The 21,461-nt window shown below is 34.4% G+C and overlaps 1 protein-coding gene across 2 annotated transcripts in view; it reads left to right on the top strand.

Annotated features, from left to right (window-relative positions):
• The first annotated feature begins 1,269 nt into the window (after nt 1-1,269).
• The window catches only part of LOC6048051 (protein cycle), a 50,759-nt gene continuing 30,567 nt past the window's right edge, over nt 1,270-21,461 (top strand). Inside the window, exons 1-2 of one of the 2 annotated variants that reach the window (XM_038263116.1) lie at nt 1,270-1,895; nt 18,599-18,654. In XM_038263116.1, coding sequence (XP_038119044.1) covers nt 18,638-18,654 — 17 coding nt within the window. In that variant the 5' untranslated portion in view covers nt 1,270-1,895; nt 18,599-18,637. The remainder of the gene's footprint in view (nt 1,896-18,598; nt 18,655-21,461) is intronic. The other variant, XM_038263117.1, reaches the window with a different exon arrangement.

Here is a 21,461-nt window from a genome sequence, read left to right as displayed (position 1 = left end):
ATTTTTTTCGATTTAAACATTCTTATTATTTCTTATATCATCATATCATATCATCATATCACATCACATCATATTGATAGTTTCAGAACCAATCAATAAGCTGTAAAATGGCGCAAGATAACAAAATTACCCATTTCGTAAAAATGAGAAATTTAAAAAAATTATTGCTGTCTAGAAACGCACAATAAGACACTAAATTTAAGCTTCTTTCAGTTTTTACTGTGTTTACTGCAAATCGATGCTTTTCTTTTTGAGGAACTTGATAAAAATGATGAAGTGAATGATGTGAGTAAGCAAAAAAAAAAAACAATATTATTTTTTAGTACAACTTTGCAGTGATAAAGATTTGTTTGAAAAAAGCTAATTAGTCATACTGAAAATAAAGACCGCTGCAGAATATATATTTTTCGTAAACAATTATAAGACTATTTTTTTGCAAAAAATAAATGAATATAAATTAAATAAACCCATTTTGAAAGCTATCTTTGTTTTTTTTTCGTTAAAATCATTGTTATCAATTTTGAAACGCTAGTTTATTCATTTGTTTACTTTAAAGGAACATTATAAAAATAATTGTATGATCAAAATGTTTAATTTTTCAACTTTTATCAAAAATTAGTTCCGGCCAGCCACTGCTCCAGAAAAATTCGACCAGGCTCGCGGGGCCAAAAGGTTGGGCACGGCAAGGTAATATCAATTCTGGAAACCTCGAATTAGAATGACCGTGGTGAATTGCAGCCCATGCAGTTGCAACGGACACGTGTCCCCCCACAATTACAGATGGATGGACACAGGATCGGACAAGGTTGGTTACCTTGACAACTAAACTGCTGGATGCAGTTTTTTTTCCTCGTTGGGCATGGGATGCTGCATTTGCGGTTAGTTTTTTTTTATTCATGTTGGGTAACAAAATTCCTGCTGTGCGGTAATATCAGAATTTGCTCCAGGTTTGACGCTGGGGGTGGTCAAAATAAAAATCTTTCATTTGATCTGTCATATTGTTGCAGAAAGACTATGCGTCTCCACGAGTTTTTCAGGTTTAATTTGGGATGGTGGAGACGCATGGTGTTTTTGGGGGGTTTTCTTCAAGATAGATCACAACTCTTGATCACCCCTAACCAACCTGGGAAATCTAATCCAAAGTGCACATGTGTAACTGAATCCCTCAATGGTATCAAGGGGAACCTACTGTAGCCTCAAGCTCTCACTATAGCTCTAGTAGTGGTTACTATTATAGAGAGAAGAGTACACCCAACAAAACTCAGATCACCCGGGACTTTGCCGGTCAGTAGTGCATTCGGGCTGGTTCGGAGCAAAACGCTAAATAGCACAAGCTGCTCCAGGAACCGCGCGCGTCGCTTCAACTGCATGGACTAAGTGTGAGTGAGCGAGAAAAGCGACGACTTTCTGCGAGTGTGTGCAAAGTAGGAATCTTCCAGCATTCATTCAGCAATTAATCAGAGTGACTAGTTGGAGTTTGTGTGATAGTGTTGAGGCAAAACAGTGAGATTGTGGCTTAGTGGTGTGTGTAAGTGTGCGGCGGCGACTTAGTCGTTGACAGAGTGATGACGATTCCAGAATACTAGCGGCGAAGAGTGTGCGACCTTCACTGATAGTTAGCATTGTAAATAGTGTACTAAGTTTAGTGGTTTTGCGCGCGCTCGCGCGTTCGCGACTAGAAGATTCGCTTCGGAGAAGGAAGAAGAGCACAACTTTAAGTACAAAAACAGCCGGTCGATTTGGTGAAGGAGCTGGGAAAGGAATATTCTACTAGTTTGTTTGCTGGTCCGTGGTGGATTTGTTGTGAGCTTTGGCCAGATTTGGATAATAGGCGAATATTTGATGGAGATGCATGGTCTTCGGAGCTGCTGCTGTTGGCTGTAGGCGATTATGGGGTGAGCAATCTAGATCGGTGTCGTTTTATGGCCTATTGTTTGGCAGTAGAAAGTATGATTACGGGTTCGAGATAATTTCTACAACGTTTTGCTATTAGTTTTAATTTGTTGACAAAACTTTGTTGGGAACAAAGTTGTGTAATGATAGGTACCTACACTACTTAAAAAAATAAATAATAAGTTGTACTCTTAAAGAATCAGATAAAGTACAGGCAGACGATTTCCCGAAGACTCGATTATCCGAAGTTTCGATTATCCAAAGCTCGATTATCTAAAGGATTGAGACTTCGGATAATCAAAACATGAACAAAAAAAAGTTTTTCGTATTTGTTTTATTTTCTCACTTTTTACATCGAATTTGTGTAAAATTCCAGTAAAATTTGATCAATTAATTGCCTATTTGAAAAAAATGCATTTTTCAGCATTCCATCTCTGCCATTTTGGCCTTTATCTTGTTTTTGAAAATTCTAAATCACTTACGTAGTTTAGAGGTTTAATCAAAAATAAATCAACGAAATTTTAATTTGTTATTCGATTATCCGAAGTGGAACTTTTCTCAGGTCTTCCGATAATCGAGTCTGGATTAAAGGCGTGACTTTTTAATGTCATTTTTTAAATTGTTTTGAAAATAGAATATTTGGAGTAGCGACCAAAAAATATTTTTTAAGTCAAAATAAAAATAAAGCGTATTTTTTTGTAATTTTCAAAAGCCTAGAATAATAACGTCATGATTCGAATTCCTGGACGCTTCAAAACCCGGACGCTTCAACTTGTTTTATCAATTATTTGGATATAAGTTCGCATTATGAATGTCAAAACAGTGTTATTTGATGAATTCTAACATCAAGTTTCATTTAAAGATTGTGGTTTGGTTGAGCGTTTTAGCAGAATGCATTACTGTGAATACAAAGAGACGAGTTGTTCCTTTTAATTCCGCTATATATTTTAATATCTTGACAGATACGTATTTCGTCTACTACTTGCAGACTTCATCAGTGTTCTGTTCTCGGTCGAGAACAGAACACTGATGAAGTCTGCAAGTAGTAGACGAAATACGTATCTGTCAAGATATTAAAATATATAGCGGAATTAAAAGGAACAACTCGTCTCTTTGTATTCACATTTAAAGATTGTTTGAACGCTGTATTTCATACCAAAACAATAAAATAAAATTATAAGTTTACCAAAAATGCGAAACATTTCACCGGAAATATTTCATAGGCGTCCGAAGCACCGGGAAGGCAAAGCAGAAATTCATGTTTTTGATTTTCTTAAATTCTAGCCATTTTTTTATATAAACTATCGATTGTTTTGATGTTAACAGCTTATTTGAGACCTAAAGAATGCCATTCACTAACATTTCAGTCCAAATTTAATGCGATTCATAGGCAAAATCGAGTGTCCGGAATTCGATGAAAAAGTGTTTAGATTTCGAATCAGCTTTTAACAGTGTCCGGGATTCGAAGCACAACAAGTCATTTTAAATTTTTAAAATTCTGATGAAAAATTGTTCGAAAAGACATATTTTGCATGCATTCTCTTAAACTGACTGTTTATACTAAATCCTGATGATATTTCTACATTTCCAACTTATTACATGATTTTTTGCCAGCTATAACATAAATAATATGGTGCTAAGTGTCCGGATTTCGAATCATGACGTTAATTTGTGGCAAAAATATGAGAAAAATTCGAAAAATTATTGAAAATAGGCGAAGGTAGTGAATAAAAATAAACAAGACAAAATCAGGAATAAAAATACACGCCATACATAAGGCCGTTGCAAATATTTTTCAAGGTTTATGTTGATAATCATATTTAGCTTGCTTGGACACTTTCAAAAATATTTTGAACTTTTATTAAATTACAATGTTCAGCACCGCAATTTTTTTTCTGACAAAAATGAAATTTTCGTCTATACTTAGAAATTTAGAAAATTTAAAAATGCAAAACAACTGGACAGGTGCATACTAAAACACTTTTTTCACTCAAATGTTGCAGCCGTGCCTTCCCCCTTAAAAAATATTTACAACGGCCTAATTCACTTTTAGAAGAAGAAAAGTCAGTATATTTGTTTTATTTAGTCTCATAATAAGGATTAGTGGTTTTTTTTACGCAAAAAAAATCACGTAAATCATATTTCAGCGTAAAAAACATAAAAAAGTCGTTTGAATCACTTCAAATTTTTCCCAAGATATCAGGGGGCAAAAATTCATTAATGCCAGAAACTTAAATATTCATTGGAAAAAAGATAATACAAAAATTAACGCAATACTTTAAGAAAAACAATGTTTTAATTGATTTTCGAATATTTTGATTTTTTGTCTGCAGCAATTAGTGCGTCCATCCCGGGAATTCCCGGGACAAAAATCCCGGGATTTTTCTAAAACAAATTTTCATAATTTGTCCCGGGAATTCCAGAAATTGAAAAAAAAATCAAATATTGGTCTGGAAATTCAGATTTGGTTGTAGAAATAGATGAACAGTTGAATACATTATAATCGATACAAATTTTAAAGCATTACAATTTGTATTCGGCATATATCAGCTTTAATTATTCTTATAAGGGACAATTGTATTTTTTTTTATTTCACAGTTCCCCAAAATGCCTGGTGTTTTTAATATTTTCTATTTAATTTTATATTTTTTAAAGACTGGGTATTATATTTTTATTTAGGATTTAAAATTTGAAAAAAATATATCATCTTTAATTATTTTCCATCAAACACAGGAATCTGCGGCAAATCACGACAAATGTAACGAATTAAGACAGCTATTTAAGTCCGATTCACAAATTTATTGCTCTGAAATCTCCTGTACCTTCTCAGCCTGTAGTCCTGATTTTCCCAAGTTGGCGGTAGTAACTTAAAGATTATTAGTAAAATATGTTTTATGTTAAATAAGACAATCAAAACTTATCTGAAATTTTACATTGACTGGTATCATTTTATTTCCAGAGTTTTTGTTTTAAAGGGTTCGAAAAACATATGAAAGACTTATAGGACTTTAAAAAAAACTCTGGTTTTGTTGCCACTTCTCGTTTTCTTTTACATTTTTAAAGAAAATTTTCAAGCTTTTCTAGTTATTGCATACAAAAAATACATAAAAGAAATGACACATTCTCCGGCAATGTACACCTTGGGATGAATTTTTGAAAAGCGTGTATGAGCTATTTGGATATTTTTCCTCGATTCTAGACTACTTGAAGCTTCAAAAATCATGGTTTTCATTAATTGATCATTTGAATATAATTTTGTACAAGTTGGTTAAGTTATGCATCAATTCGTGATAAAATCATCGTATTAAAACATTTTTCTAAAAACTCCTGGTTTTCAGCGAAATAAAATCCAAAAATTATTCTTTTGATTGCATTTTGTAGGTTTTTAGATGTACTAAACGGAAATGTCATGGATTTGCAGTTTATCTTAAGTTAAGTATTTTTTCAAACTAGTGTTTACCATTTTATTGCGTTGCAACGTCACGAAAAAGGGACAGTTGTTTATGCCAACAGAAAACTAAACATTCAATCATTTTGATATTTTGGATGCTCTTTGTACTTTAAAGAGCTTTCAAATGCAACCTAGAGCGACTAAATTGGTTGTCTAGATCCAAAGTTACAACAGGTTTAAGTATGCGTTGCAACGTCACGAAATTTTAAATCATATTAGTCACATGGCAAAAAAGGTGTATGCGTAGTTGGTTTTCGAAAATAAAAGGATACTAAATATTATATATTTTTTATATAATGATTCCGAGCATATTTACAGAAGAATTGTACATGGGTCATTCACAAATTCCGTTACTTAAGTTTGTATGCAACTCGAATAAAAGTAGATATTTTATGAAACTTGTTGAACAAATCAAAATAGACCGATAGACCAGGGGTAAAAATTCTAAAACTTTCTTAAAAGTAATCACGTGGTAACTGAATGGCCCCTTTATGATAAACTGATTTACGTGAGGGTTCATTCTCATACAACGCAACGATTTTTTTATCCCACACCCTTACCTAGGCCAAATTACAATAAAATTCACTAAACAATAAAAATCACGTGATTCGATTGTTTTTTTACAAACTTTTGTCACTTTGTTGTTGAACGAACCCTTACCTAAATTAGTTGTATGCATCGTTTAGTTGTTCGCAATTAAATATGTTATGTTGCACAGGTAAACAGTTTTATTATTTCCTCAAATTTTATTTAAAAAGCACAAAAGTCAACAAAATAAGTTACGTTGTTTGCAGATCACTCCTAAGGGGCCATCAACAAACGATATGGGCACTTTATTCATAAATTTCAGCCATCCTGAAAACTTGAAGCTCCTTTCCTCCCTTCTAAAACTTCCACGTGTTTTGTAAACTGCTCAAAACCATTAAAATATTAAGGGAGCGTTCTTGCATTACGTAACAAAACATTTATATTTTTAGACCCCCTCCACCCCCTGGTAATACATTTCCGATAATTTTTTTTGTATAAATCTTGGACCCCCCCCCCCCTTGGTATTACCCCGTTACGTAATGCATGGACGTCCCATTACATGGATAGTGAAGGGGAGAGGGGGTCCTTCGTGATAATGGAATAATACAAATATTTATTTTTACTTTGAAACGCATTGAAAACTGCGTAAATCGTACTGCTACTGTGAAAGCGGTATAGGGGGGGAGGGGTCTTACATGGGCGGGCCAGTCAATTCACTTGTCCTTGTACTGTGTATTAATGTCTTATAATAAAATCTTAACCTAAAGTTGTTCAAACTAACAAAAACTATGATTTATTTTGAAACTAAAATTTCGTGACGTTGCAACGCAACGAAAAACCCTGTTTTCAAAAACAGAGCGTTGCAACGTCACGAAATGTAAGTGGTCTTTAAAAATCGAGGTTTGATTTTTTCGAAAAACTAATGATTGCATTCGATTTGTTAGTCAATTTTACATTAAAAATGGAAGAAGAACTCAAAATTTGCCGTTTAACAGAGCAGAGTTAATGGCAAAACATAAATTGGGTCAGGATTGAGAAAAGTCACGCGTTGCAACGTCACGCTACATATTCCCCTCTCAAAATAAAATATTTGCCTAAAATAATGTTTCAACACTGCTTCTTATAGGAAATTTAATGCCCTTTCCGAATCTGTAATAACATATATACCTTTTTTAAGTATTTTTTGAGTTACAGCCGAAATACTGAAAAAAGAAAAGTCAAAGCGTTGCAACGTCACGGCGGAATGTGTCAAATATATTTTTAAAACACTTATTTAATATGAATCACATTAAGATTGAAAATTGTGTTTTTTTTTATAATTCAAAGCACAGCAAAGAACAAAAAAACAATTTTTAATTTAAGCTATTTAAAAACTGTCGTCCTTGTTTGGATTGAAGTGTATACTGTTGCCAATTATTATTATTGATCTAATTTATGATTTTGAGCTTGAAAACGTATCAAATATTATGAAAACATAGATTTTATGACTGCTTCAAAAATTTCCCGGGATCCTGGGAATTCCCGGGATTTCAAAAATATTTTTCCCGTTTCCCGGGAATTTCAAAACCCGGGAAATTTGGACGCCCTAGCAGCAATACTGTTTCAATGTATAAAGCATTTAGTAGTACTTTTTTTTTATTCTTGAAATTTGGCATAACATTTTTTATTTATATTTGTAAAACTTTTTTAAAAGGAGTTTGCACAGAAACATCAAAATTGTTACGTTTGTCGAAATGCTTTTATGACAAGCATTTTTTTTATATAAATGAAATTAAGTTATCAATATGAGTTACTAATTGTGATAATTTTCATTATTTTCTAGATGTTTAAATTTTTTATTATCTAGACAAATGAAAAACTACATGAAAAAATACAAAAAAGAATTATCATTTTTTTCAAAACTATATCAATTGTTTTAAATACCTAGTCTTGCGCAGTCTTTAGTGGCTCTTCCTTTCGTTCATTTGATAAAACCTATTTTGCAGCGACACTTGAGAGCGACTGAAGGTAATAGGTAGTGCTGTGTCATCAGTAAATTGCATAGAACCTTCTTGATGGTGCCGGGTTTCTGGCAATACTTTTCGTGGTCATTGCAAGTTCGATTTGTTAAGTTCCATAATTTTATGCTCATTCGAGTATTTTTAAAGTGATGAGTGAACACCTTGAAAATAGTGCTTACTCTATGACGACACAGGTTGAACAGGTGTTATTTAATAAAATTCAGCATTTAAATTAAAGACAAAACAACAATACAGCTGCATAATTTTAATAAACTCAGAACAAGAGTAATCGTAGCCTCACTCAAGAAGGGGGGTGAGACATCATTATAAAAGTTCAAACTTTTCCGATCGAGGGAAACAACAAATGCAGTGATTTGTGCAATAATTACCATCCCCCGTCATATTATAGCTGTTGTGGTTGTGTTTGTCCAGTCATTCCTGTTAAAAAGCAAAACTAAAAATAAATAAAACGGAAACTTTCAAACACTGCAGTGCAAGGTGTGCAGCAGCGCCAGATTGATAAGATAAAAACAATGTTTTGATAGCTGTGTGCAATGTTCGCCAAGTGCAAAATAATAACAACAAATATAGTTGGTAGTAATGCAGAATAAAGGCTTTCGAGTTGTGCAAATAGTGAATGAAAGGCAAACAATCCTGAGTTGGTGTGCATGTGTTGGTCTACCCTATATTTTCGCGAACAACAACAACAACAACAACAAGTGGCGCAAGTTCAACAGACCGCGCGCGCGCACTTGATTTGTGTTTGTGTTTGTGCGTCAGTGGGCTGTTGTTGTTGTTGCATAACATTGCAAGACGGGAGTTGTCTCTCTCGGGATGAGTACACTTTTGAGAAATAGCAAACTGATGACTTAATTGATCTTATATGGCTAAATGAATCATGCATTCGGGACGAAACTATTTATAGTAATAATAAGGCTACCTTATGGCTTTCTTAAGGTATTTTAAGTATATTTATGTTCGTAGATGGTGACATCAACTCTGGAGCAATGATTACCGTAAACCGGGGTGACTTTGATAGGATTTCAATTTGTTTTTAGAATATTTTCCAACAGGTAAGGTTTTTCTCAAGATTATTATTTTTAAAACATGTACTGGTGTAGGCCACACATAGTCCATGCACTATTTTGGAAAAAAAGTTTTTTCAATAGTGTTTAGTAAAATAGTTACGTTAAAAATTCTTGGTTTTAATTCCGGGGTGACTTTGATAGTCATGGTTTTTCTTGTTAAAATCATTTTTAAGATGTTCAAACTTTATTTGTACGTTAAATGTACCATCACTAAAGTAGCTGATATAGTTTGTAAGAAAAAAAATCAATGCTTATATTAAGTTAACTAAGTTTATAAGCTTTTTAACAAAATACATATAAATTTTAGGTAAAATTGTTAAAAAGTCGGAATTTTGCCTGAAATTTGTTAAAAATAGTTTTGTTTATAAAATTATCGATTTATATTGCATTTTAAACTGAATTCGAAGCACGAATCACAAGTTTTCACATTTTACATGAAATTTGTTCAACTGAATTTGCCTATAAATTTGGAGATTTTTTTAATTGTGTTTCAAAACACATATTTTTATTATTTACAAACTTATTTAACCTTCTCCTAGTGGAAAATTGTCCAGAGAATTCGAAAATGCATTCCGTTTTCCGATTAAAAATCATGTTCATTGAGAAAATCATGACACTTTGAGAAGTTTAAAATAATGACTTATATCCACATTTTCTTAACTATAGTTAACTAACTTTATAAACTTTTCAAAAATTTATGAAAAGTTCTTCATGAGGTACTTTGAACACTTCTCTACCACGGTCAGTATGTTTCTGAACCATTGCTTTCGTATTTTAATTGTACTCTTCGTTTTGCGGAAAAATCGCAAACCTATCAAAGTCACCCCGGCTATCAAAGTCACCCCGTTTTACGGTACCATTGATGGTTCTGGATATACACAGCAATGAAAGTACTAATCCAGCTGCTTGTAAAAGGCCTGGGTGTAAAATACATTTTGCAATATTTTATGAAATTCAAATGTTATAAAAATCTGACGAAAACATTCGTCATAAACACACTTGAGTAATTCTCCTGCTTGTTTGAATAAAAATCATTTCGGAATTTCAGCATCATGAGTAATTTTTTGAAGACATCTTTAAATTTTGAAGTTGCAATTATTTTCAGACTGTTGCAATCTCAATAACGATCTGAAAAATCAAGTGTAAAAAATGTTTCAAAAAGCTTTTAAATTTCAATGTTATAAAAGCGTTTCCATGCGTTTATGGTCATTTTAACATGCTTGAGTTAATTTAACCCTCTACAGCCCAACCCCGCCTTTAAACGAGCTTCGATTTAAAAAATCGCCAAAAATCCATTTTTCAACCAATTTTTGATCTTTAAAAAGCATTGGAATGATGAACTCTTCAAATTTTATGGGTTGGAAGTTTTACTTGTTTTATGTGACTTTGCCAATGTTTATGAAAATGCCATTTTTAGGGGTCAACTTTGGCTGTGTTTTTTACGAACATTTCCTATATTTTAGGTAAAAAGAAGTATTCAGTAATTTTTCGAGTGTTCCAGACTATGCCTCTATGCATTTTTTTTATAATTTAAATGATGATGGTGCCATTTTATAGCAGAAAATGTGAAAAACAAGCAAAAAATTTAAAAAGTGTCTGTAAAAACATGAAAAAATAAGATAGGCAAAATGTAATGATGGAGGGCGGTAGAATTGGCCAAATACTACCAAAAACAAACATAAACAAGATAAATGACAATGACCTCCTGAACACGGTAAAAATAAAAATCTTTGAAAAAAAAGTTTAGAACGTAGAGGGTTACTCACAGGACCTTCCATTTTGTAGGGGTCGTGGACAAACCTCAACCCCTCCCTCCCCTTTCTATAATGTTTACCTATCAATTTGGTGTCTTCGGCAGAGTTGTAGATACTGTTCAGGTTGATGAGGACTGTTCAGAAAACAATAGGTACACCAAAAGAAATCATGACGATTTTTTGATTAACTTTTTTTTTTGAAAATCTCAATTAAAACAAAAAAAAAAAACATTTTTTTTTTATTTTCGAGATTTTATGATTTGTTTTAGGGCTCCAAAACCTGCAACTTTTGAGCCACTGAAAAGTGGACAAAAAAATTGCAAACGAGTTATGAATTTTTGAATAAAATAATGGTTTTTGGAAAAAAATGAAAATTCAACATAACATTTCTTTGACTTTATTTTTTTAGGTAAAATTGATTTTGCAATCGAAAAGTACTTTACAGATTTTTTGATAAAGTGCCTCGTTTTTTTAGATATAGCCACCGTTTGATATCAGTGAAATATTAGCTGTTTGACCATTTCCGAAAATATTTTTTTTATTGTTCAGAAAATTCAGAAATGCTATAAAATTGTCTAAGAGGCATTGCAGATTGGACCTCTGGCCGCTCTGAGATACAGCGGCTTGAAGAATAAGAAATAGAAAATGGAAGTTTTCTTAGTCTAACCCAAACAACCCGCCATTAAAAACATGAAACATTCGTTAAATTTTCGAAAACAATATCTTTAACATTTTTGAATGCAAGACCGACATTTCAAAAGGGCGTAATATTTAATGTTTTGCCCTTTTGAAATTTTAGTCTAGCTTTAAAATTAAAAAAAAATATTTTCGAAAAGATCTTTCTCGAATGTTTAATTTTTTTTTACATTGATAAATGAAATGTTCAGAAATTTTCTTCAAAAGTGACATATTTTCGAATATGTACGTTCTATTTTGTCCATATGAAAATGGCAAATAAAAAATACAAATAAAATCCATTTCGGATTTTGGCACAGAATTGATCTATTACGATTGGTTTTAAAGACGTTATGCTAAACTCTGGAATAAATATTTAATAAAAAAAAATTTAAAGCGTTGGAAACATGTTGAAGGTTTTTTTTTGAGAAAAACAATATTTTGTTTTAAACATACACTTTCTACAAACATTAATGTCAAGATTTTTATGCATTGAATTAGAAATCAGTAAGTTGAATTTTGAAGGGGGAAATAAAGTTCTTGAAACTTAGCCACGGAGGAAATAGGTCGTCAAAGGTTAAGAACCACTGCTCTAATTTCATTAATTTTTATCCTTTGTAAGGCTGATTGAACTTGCGATTGTACTTCACGATTGCAAACTCGATTTTAGACTAAAAATTGAAGTCGTTTTTGTTAGGGAAAATTTTGTTTGTTCTATGTACATAGGAAACCCATGGTGGTTTTGAAAAAGTAATCTAGATGCAACAAAAAATTGCAAAAATAAAAAAAACAATAAAAAAAAAATATTACAAAAAGTTTCATCAATACCCACACCTTTTGTAAGACTATATCCGGTTAATAACACTCCGTTTTGCCTTCCTCACTGAGGTAAGGCTATAATCCTGCTCTAAAAATGAACTTTGTATAAAAACGTCGTAGACCCACCTTCATGTATACATATCGACTCAGAATCGAAAACTGAACAAATGTCTGTGTGTATTTGTGTGTGTATGTATTTATGTGACCAACAAACTAGCTCATGTTTCTCGGCACTCGCTGAACCGATTTGACCCGAACCTGTTGCATTCGACTTGGTTTAGGATCCCATAGATCGAGTTTAATACAGATTGAAGTTTCGATAAGTAGTTCAAAAGTTTTGTATAAAAATGTGTTTTCACATATATCCGGATCTCACTTAAATGTATGTAAACTAGGTCCGGATCCACCATCTGACCCCTTGTTGGTAAGGTTATCAAAAGACCTTTCCAACGAGTCCAAAACATTGAAAATCTGGCAACCCTGTCTCGAGATATGCCCACTTAAGTGATATTGATGTACTTTTTTGAAGCCGGATCTAACTTAAATGTATGTAAACTAGGTCCGGATCCACCATCCGACCCCTCGTTGGTTAGGTTATCAAAAGACCTTTCCAACGAGTCCAAAACATTGAAGATTTGGCAACCCTGTCTCGAGATATGCCCACTTAAGTGATATTGATGTACTTTTTGGAAGCCGGATCTCACTTAAATGTATGTAAACTATGTCCGGATCCACCATCCAACCCATCGTTGGTTATGTTATTAAAAGACCTTTCCAACGAGTCCAAAACATTCAAGATCTGGCTACCCTGTCTCGAGATATGCCTACTTAAGTGATATTGATGTACTTTTTGGAAGCCGGATCTCACTTAAATGTATGTAAATTATGTCCGGATCCACCATCCAACCCATCGTTGGTTAGGTTATCAAAAGACCTTATCAACAAGTTCGAAACATTGATGATCTGGCAACCCTGTCTCGAGGTATGGCCACTTAAGTGATATTTATGTACTTTTTTATTCCGGATCTAAAAAATAGATGAAATGTTTGTACAATTCCATCACATCAGCCATTGTTGGAAATAAGTGAGGAAGGTTCCAACCACGTAGGTGGATTAAGTTAGTTTTTTGATATAAAACTTCCAAAATCACAAGTTTCGTGCATCCTGATATTTTAGAATTTTTCTCTTGACCATCATCCATCAGCAGAAGCTCTCCGGCCGTAATTGCAATCATCAAGACCAATTTGCAGCCTCGCATGCGCTGCGTCGGGTTGTCGCAATTGCACAGTAGTGGAGTGGGTGGCTGGCTCCACTTTCCGGCCAAGTTCAAGTTAACGACCGTTTGAGTTATGTGCGCACACACGTGTCGTGCACACTTGGCCACCGCAGCCGTCTACTGGCCAGTCGGGGGTGGAACCTATCAGAGCAGCTCTTGTCAAAGTGGTCCCACATGACCATAACCCTGACTGCGCCAAGTTCTACTTTACACACAGCTACATAGCTGACTGTCCAGTTGAGTCCAGAATACAAATATTACATCATTGACGTAACGCTGTGTAATCGTGTAACAGTTTGTTACTACTAGTGTTAGTGGGAGAGGTAGTTGGAACTTATACAAGTAGAATGCTAGTCGCACTCTAGTGTGCGAGTAGATGCAACGTCCTGTTTTAGCTGGAAAATAGTTGTTCTGCTGATAAAAGTGCTACACGCGCCAGCCGGCTCAACTATTTTGCGCCGTTTTCTTGTTTGACCCTTTAAGTTTCAGTGTTTTGTTTTTTTTGTCTGCATTTTGGTATTTTAGTAACTACCTGTTATTTTTCAATCGAATCCAAAAATTAATTGGAAAGTGCATTTTTGTATTGTTACTTATAGGCTGAGTGCAACTAGAATGCATACTAAACCATCAATGATGAGTTGATGACGGCATAATGATGGTGCTGGCAATGATTGCGATAATGTTTGTTTACATACTACTTAGAAGGCTTCTCGAGCTCGCACTGTATGCACTACGGTTGGATGTTTTGGTTGTGCCCGGTTGGGACTTTGTTTTGTAGTGGGATTGCGTAATCCGAGCCCGACCGCGGGATGATTCGATCTTTGTGCCGCTTTGCTGCGCTGAGGTTTAGCATTATTCGCTAATAAAGTGGCAATTACCGGGATAGGTTAAGTGTTGTTGATGGCACCGAGGTACTAGCTTTATATGGGCACTGGCGGAACTGGGCAGGAAATGATTTGGATGATGGTGATCGAGTTGTTGTTTTTTAAGTGTGGATAGTGTTTTTATTTGTATTATGGATGCATTATTTCGTTCATTCTGGGGGACATTTCTATTTAATTGCACGGATATAAATTTTGTGAGCGAGTCCGTAAATAAATGTACATGTTGTATTCGAAAACAAGTGTTGTTTTCGTTTATGACATGACATTTTCCTTCTAAATTGAAACCAATAATGCCGATTTTGAGAACATTTGCTTTGAAATTACATTCATTCATTTGCTTTGAAATTCCTCAAAAAATATTTTTTCCAAAAAATTTAAATCTGATGTCAATGGATTAAGCAAATCAGTTCATTTATACAGCGATTCCCCACGAAAATAGCATGCAAAAAAAGCGCTCGGATCGGGCTCAAAATTTTTCTGGAGGTTCCCTTGCCGAAATAGGGGAACTATACCCTTTCTCAGCCTATTTCTATTATCAGCCTATCAGAACTTTGATCATGAATTACAGCCTAAATAAAGTGTTTTTGACTGTTCCAAAGTAATAAATAGCTCAAAAACAGTGAGCAAGCAACTCGTCATTGTTGATACATCTGAAAATGTTGATTTGATAGCGGAAAACGGCAAAAGTGATGAGAATTGGTCGAACGGCTTAGTGTGATTAAAATGGGTATATTTCCCCTAATTAGACCCATATTTTTTGTTTGGCCATTAGGGTGACCTACGCCGTGTTAGGGTGGTCTGAAAAACTGCCATTTTCGTCGATTTTCGCATAAAACCACTTTTACGAAAAATCATGACTCCTCGCCATTTCAACCGTAATTGTTTTATACGCACATGAAAGGTTATAAGTTGGCCTTTCAAAGAAAACTAGTGAGAAGTTTCAAAAATATAGCCTAACATATGAAAAGGGCGTATGAAACTTTAAAACGACGTTTTGACGGTGTCTGGACCAAAGAGCTTGTCTGGAAATATTTTTATCGGATTCCCTGGACATTTTTACGTAACATAAATAGTGGTTTTTGCGAAAATCGACGAAAATGGCAATATTTCAGACCACTCTAACACGGCGTAGGTCACCCTAATGGCCAAACAAAAAAATACGGGTCAAATTATTTCGGCCAGGGAACTCCCAGAAAAATTTTGAGCCCGATCCGAGCACTTTTGTTTTTTCCATGCTGTTTTCGTGGGGAATTGCTGTATAGTTAAAAAATAACACAAAATTTTGGGATTGAATATTGAATCATCAAAAAACCGTTGATCTCCATGGATAAATTCTAAGAAACAAAAATTCAATGGAGGCGCTTCATTTCTAAAAATGATTCAATATTTAAAACCCAAAATTTGTGCTATTTTGTACGGTCCAGACTCGATTAGCTGAAGGCTTCGGAATAATTTCACTTCGGATAATCGAATCACGAAAAAAAAAATCGCTGTGTTATTCTGTTATTTTTGATTGTCTAGCTTGTATGACCTCAAAACTATGCTTAAGTGATTTAGATGAAAGATTGAAAAATGCATTTTATTATCAAATAGACAACCCAAGCAACACACTTTGTCGGATAAACGTATTTACTAACTGGTTGTATAACCGATCGGCCTCGTTACCACAACTTGTTTTACAACTCCTGTGCATTGGAAAAAAGCGCATCTTTTTCTAGCAAGTTATAATCAGAGTAAGTTGTACAAATGTATTTGACAACACTGTGCTAGCTAACAAGAGATTCAACGAAAAAAGGGGTGTGGTCTACGGCTGTGCTTTCAAACCAAAGCGCACACTGAAAAGGAAAGTTAGATTGAAAACAGCTGTCTAACTGTTGACCAACTTACATGTAAACTATCTTTTAGATGTTCCTGTTTAATGAAATTCCTCTTTCCCAAGATTTGATCCGATGACTTTGACGATTTGTTGTTCTTTCCACGGCATGTCCAGGTGCGCTTCCACATCGCTCCACGGGGCTTCATAGTAAACAAGCTGGCAAAAGCGTCAAAAAGAAGGATGCTGTCAGCTTTGTTATACAGCAGTAAGCTGTCCAACTTAACTCCAAAAAAGGCTGTCATTAGAAATTAAGTTAAGTTAAGAAGTTAAGTTTGTTCCAAGTCAGTTTTTATAACCCCACTATATATCTTTGTTATAACAAACTGTTTCAACTGTCATTTCGATTACCGTACCTCGGAGTAATATTGAAAATCGGTGTGATTTCAATTTGTTGTTTCTTCTATCATGAACTGCATAAGCTAATAATTTTTGCAGCCTTTTCCAAAAATATGTTTACAAACTAATCGGTCAAAAATTATATAAACATTGTTTAACCTCTAAATTCCTCTCGTACAAATTTACAGCACCTAACAACACGCAATGTCAAGTTGAATACGTATGTTGATCATTACAAACTATTCTCCTAAAACATTTGTGTAACAAGGAGAGAAAACCTAAGGCTATCTATAGAATGGTTGGCCACGCCCATTTTTCAGAAGATGCTGTCACATAACAATGTTAGAAAAGCAGTGAAACAATCAGTGCCATATTGTGTTTATTCAACAAACTGTTTTCGAAGAAAACATTGCAGATGAGGGAACAGCATCTTAGCATATCAGCACTTTGATGTTCAATTAAAGCTCTTAAAAAGAGTTTTCAAGTGAAATTATGTAATAAATAGCTCAATAGGAAGTGAGCAAGCAAGTTTCTATCAAAAGTGTTCCAAAATAAAATGACATGTTCCAAAATTTTTTACGGCCGAGTAACGGAAAATGGCAGAGTTTTTAAAACATTTTTAGTGTCTTTTTTCGATGAAAAATACGTTTTTTTGCGGAATTCTGAGCACTCCATCAAATCGGGCGTACAATTTTACATAAAAGTCCCTTTGACACCAAATTTCTATCTCTTCACCGTTTCAGGCTGCAAATAAAAAAAATCGCATGTTCAAAAATGGAAGGGGTCGTACCGCCCCTCCGTCACGAGAGATCAAAAAACGGACCTTGGATTCGTGATCAGGGACAAAAGTTATCTCTTAGGACAAAGTTTCGCGCAATTCGAAGAGGGGTCGGGGCAACTTTTCCCGATTTCGTGTGAGTTGTTGAGTATTTGTTCCAAACTAATTTTTAGAACTTGAACAAAACTGGAACAAAACATCAATATACTCCCAGAATCCTTCCATGAAAATGCAACCCCATTTGTATTTACCAACCCGTCAAATATTTGTCAGAAACAGAAGTTTCAGCTCACCAACAACGACAACGACCGCACTTACCTTCCTTTTCCGATTAGCTCATAATCATCAGTTCCAGATTTTCACGGAGTTTTCTTCCCCTGTCTTGCCTTCATTGTTTGCAGTCCTGTTGCGCCAGGTATATCTTGTTTCTCACTTTCTGTGAGATGGGGGAGGAAAAACCCAATGAAACGTGTATCGTGTATTAGATAATCGGGCGTAGGATTCCAGCATCTTTTGCGTGTGGGTTGTGGGATGACTCGATTTGAGAGAAATTTCAGTTTAGTTTTTAATTTTTTCTGCAATATTAAAATGTAAAATGTTGTCTTTATTTTAAACATCTCGTAATTTTTTTCTACTGAAGCGTCTAATTAGGTTATTTATTTTCCATAGGAAGTATTTATTTTTCAATTTAAACCTCATGAACCTAATTATTTTTTTTACAGTTTTCACGTGATCGGAAACACTCTCGTACAAATAAATTTATTATTTTCGTGACAAGGACGGTTTCAACGGAAAGCTTCCACAGCATCCCTCGCTAGATCCGGAGAAGGATGGGATGTTTCTCGGTGAATTTTTTTTTGTTTGACTTGTATCGTCAAGTGTATAGGACAATTTACAACATCCTATCGATGGATGCTAGAGAAAGGAAGACTAAAATTGGTCAGCACAGCTGTCAGTGACAGTCTTTTCGCTTTATTCAGTGTTGTAAATTCAGCTGTTGTTGTCGGTTATTCAATTCAGTACAAACGAGCGCTGAAATGCACTGGCCCTTAATTGGATGCAAGTGCGAAGAAAACAAGAAAATTGATCAGGTGTATAATGTTGCCTTTCTTAATCAATTTCCCTCCTTTATCAGCAAACTCCCTCCTACATTACTGCAGACGATTCGTACAGCAAAAGTTCTCGTTTTGTCGATGGCTACAGTGTAATTTTCATCTTCGTTTCTGTCACCATCTTTCAGGTGTTTGAGCGATGCGTTTAAGGACGATGCGAACAAAGAATGATCTATTCAAAAAGGTGAGTCGAGAGTTACTCAATTATTTGCGCGCGCGATAACGAAGGAAAGAAAAATAGCTGTGAGATAATCATATGGTTTCGCAATAATCATCGCGTCTGACATCGGTGGAGAGGAGCATTAGATAGTACTGGGTTGGTGACGATGGCAAGTGTAATTCTATCCGATTTGCCTAGGGACTATCGGGTTCAGATGAGGATAAAAATAATTAATTTTTGATTAGCTTCTTTTTGTTATGATTTGGACCAAATTGAGGAGAGTTTTTTTTTACTTTTCAATATTTAATTAATGGCTTGAAAATCAGGGTGCAAAAAATATATTTCCAAAAAATTAAAAATGTCAACGCCATTAGACGTGCAATCAACTGAAAACAATTTAAAATGTATTTTTCTGTGTTGATAATCACTTTGAGCATGATTGAAACTATTTAGATTGTATGGAAATTCCACCTTTTTCTATAGCTTGGGAGTTTAAATGAAGACAATTTGTAAATGGACGATCTTGCCTTTCGTTATCCTTTATGATACCGATAATATTTGTGACACTAAAGAGTTCACTAAAAAATCCGCCGCTTTAATGAAATGTTATATTTTATATATTTTTTTTTTGTTGAAACTATTTGGACTTTCCAGGATGTCCATATGCAACTACAGTACTTGTTCGTTAACTGGGTTGAGAACGTAGCCCAGTAATCGAATGCTTCTCGCTAACTGGGCTGATCGAAAAAAATCGAGGGGACCACCGATGCAGAATATTTTCCAGATTTAATATAAAAATAAAAAATCCAAAAATTTATTAACAATGCTTTCTTTATATATTTCTTTACTTGTGACATAAAATTATATAAAAGTTTGAAAAAAGTTTTTTTTTATTGAAATTGATTTTTGCATCCATTAACCCCTCGGTCGTTTCGGTTTGTTTTGGTTTTTTTACGTTTGTCGGCTTTTTAACTGGGCTACGGTCCAGTTATCGAGCGCCCAGTTAAACAACGCCCAGTTACCGAACAACTACTCTGCCCATAATTGAAAATTCGGCTATTATGCCAAATCAAGTATTCCGAGAAAAACGCGTTTTAGTGTTTACCACCAAATTTCAGTCAAGGCAATTTCCCATAAGAGTGGCATATTAGCTGTTTGGTTTTTCGCATCGGCAGCCAAATCTAAACACTATTTTAGTAAAATTCAAGTTTCAGAAGATGCGTTGGAACATCCTCTACCACCTGGTGTTAATAGCTCGTTTTTGCCAAAAGTGGATATTAGCCGTTTTTTTCAATGGTGGGCAGTATTCTATTTTGAATTTACTTTTTTAAATGAAAACCTAATTAATCCACCTATGTGGTTGGTGCCTTTCTCGTTGTTTAAAAAAACAAGATTTCCCACAAAAGATCAACTTGAGACAATGATACCAAATATTGCTACCAAATACTAGTGTTGCGTTCCTCACGCGCTCACGCGCTCGTGAGCGCTCACTTTTCGCTCATTCGTGTGGAGGAGCGCTGCGCGAGCTAGCTCACGTTTGCCCGCGTTCACGTTTGCTCCGCGCTCATTTTTCGCTCACGGTGCGCTCACTTTGGAAGTATCGCGAATCGTTTAACTTTTTGAGGCAGTTTTTTTGTTTTTCAATCCTAGTTAGATTTTGTACTTAAGGCGCAGCATGTCAGTGGAAACAAGGGAAGGTATGAGCGCGTGAACAAAAAGGACTGTAAACCTTAGAAAAACTTACAAAAGTTCGATTCAATGTTATATGCTTGGTTGATTAGAATATAAAATTAAACTGTTTTATGTGCCTAAACAGTTTGTTGGCTACCATTTCAGCGTGCGGATGAGAATGAGCAACCATTAAACAAAAGTCATTCCATTCAATAAATCATTCAGTACTTGGAAACGGATGATCATTTTTATATAAGTTATCTTTCTCTTTCTCATTCTAGGAAATAGGGTAAAATTGTTGAAACAGTTCTCTTTTTACAAAAAAGCCTCCAAATTGCTAGTGTTTGAAATAACCCATTTGAATGAAATAATATAAATTGTCATTGTTATGTTTTAGCACATAAAGGGTGGCTCCTCTTCCGTCAAGTAAATTATATCTAACACTTCCGCTACCAAGCCTCTGAAAATATTCAATTACCGATTCAATAAATGATTTTTTGAATATGGACATTCTCTAAACTGTTCCGAATATGAGGGATGATTATAACTTTTATAAAGATTGCTGCTGTTTTTTTAAAGGCCCAACAAAACAATTTTTTTTGTGTTTTTAAAACCATCTTGAGTCAAAACTCCGGATTCTAAAAACTTAAAACAAACATTTGTCAATTAATTCATTTTTTTTTGTAAATATCAGTGCATCTCTTCACGTCAATGATTTTTTACCAAGTATTAAATATTTTGGGCTTGTTTGGATGGCCTTTCAATAGTCTATCCAACGATTCAATAGCGACGTATGGGATCCAAAACCAAGTTGAATGCAACTGGTTTGGTCAAAATCGGTTCATTTACATTTGTTCAGTTTTCGATTCTGAGTCGATAGGTATACATGAAGGTAGGTCTACGAGTTTTCTGTAGAAATTTCAATTTTAGAACAGGATTATAGCCTTTCCTGAATGAGGAAGGCAAAGGAGTGATATTTAAAAAAAACTGTATTCTTAATGTTTTGATATGTTTCAGAGGACCAAAAAATGGTAAATTTAAGCCACCGGAAAGTATGGACCAACTAAATTTCGATGATATATATTTTTTATGATTAATTAATTTTTATATATATTTTATGAATAAAAAGAATATAATCTGTTTGAAGCAGATTCAAATTT

Source organism: Culex quinquefasciatus, chromosome 3 (assembly GCF_015732765.1).
Source record: "Culex quinquefasciatus strain JHB chromosome 3, VPISU_Cqui_1.0_pri_paternal, whole genome shotgun sequence".
Classification (NCBI taxonomy): domain Eukaryota; kingdom Metazoa; phylum Arthropoda; class Insecta; order Diptera; family Culicidae; genus Culex; species Culex quinquefasciatus.
The sequence above is the reverse complement of the archived record's forward strand: the minus strand, read 5'-3'. Positions and strand labels throughout refer to the sequence as shown.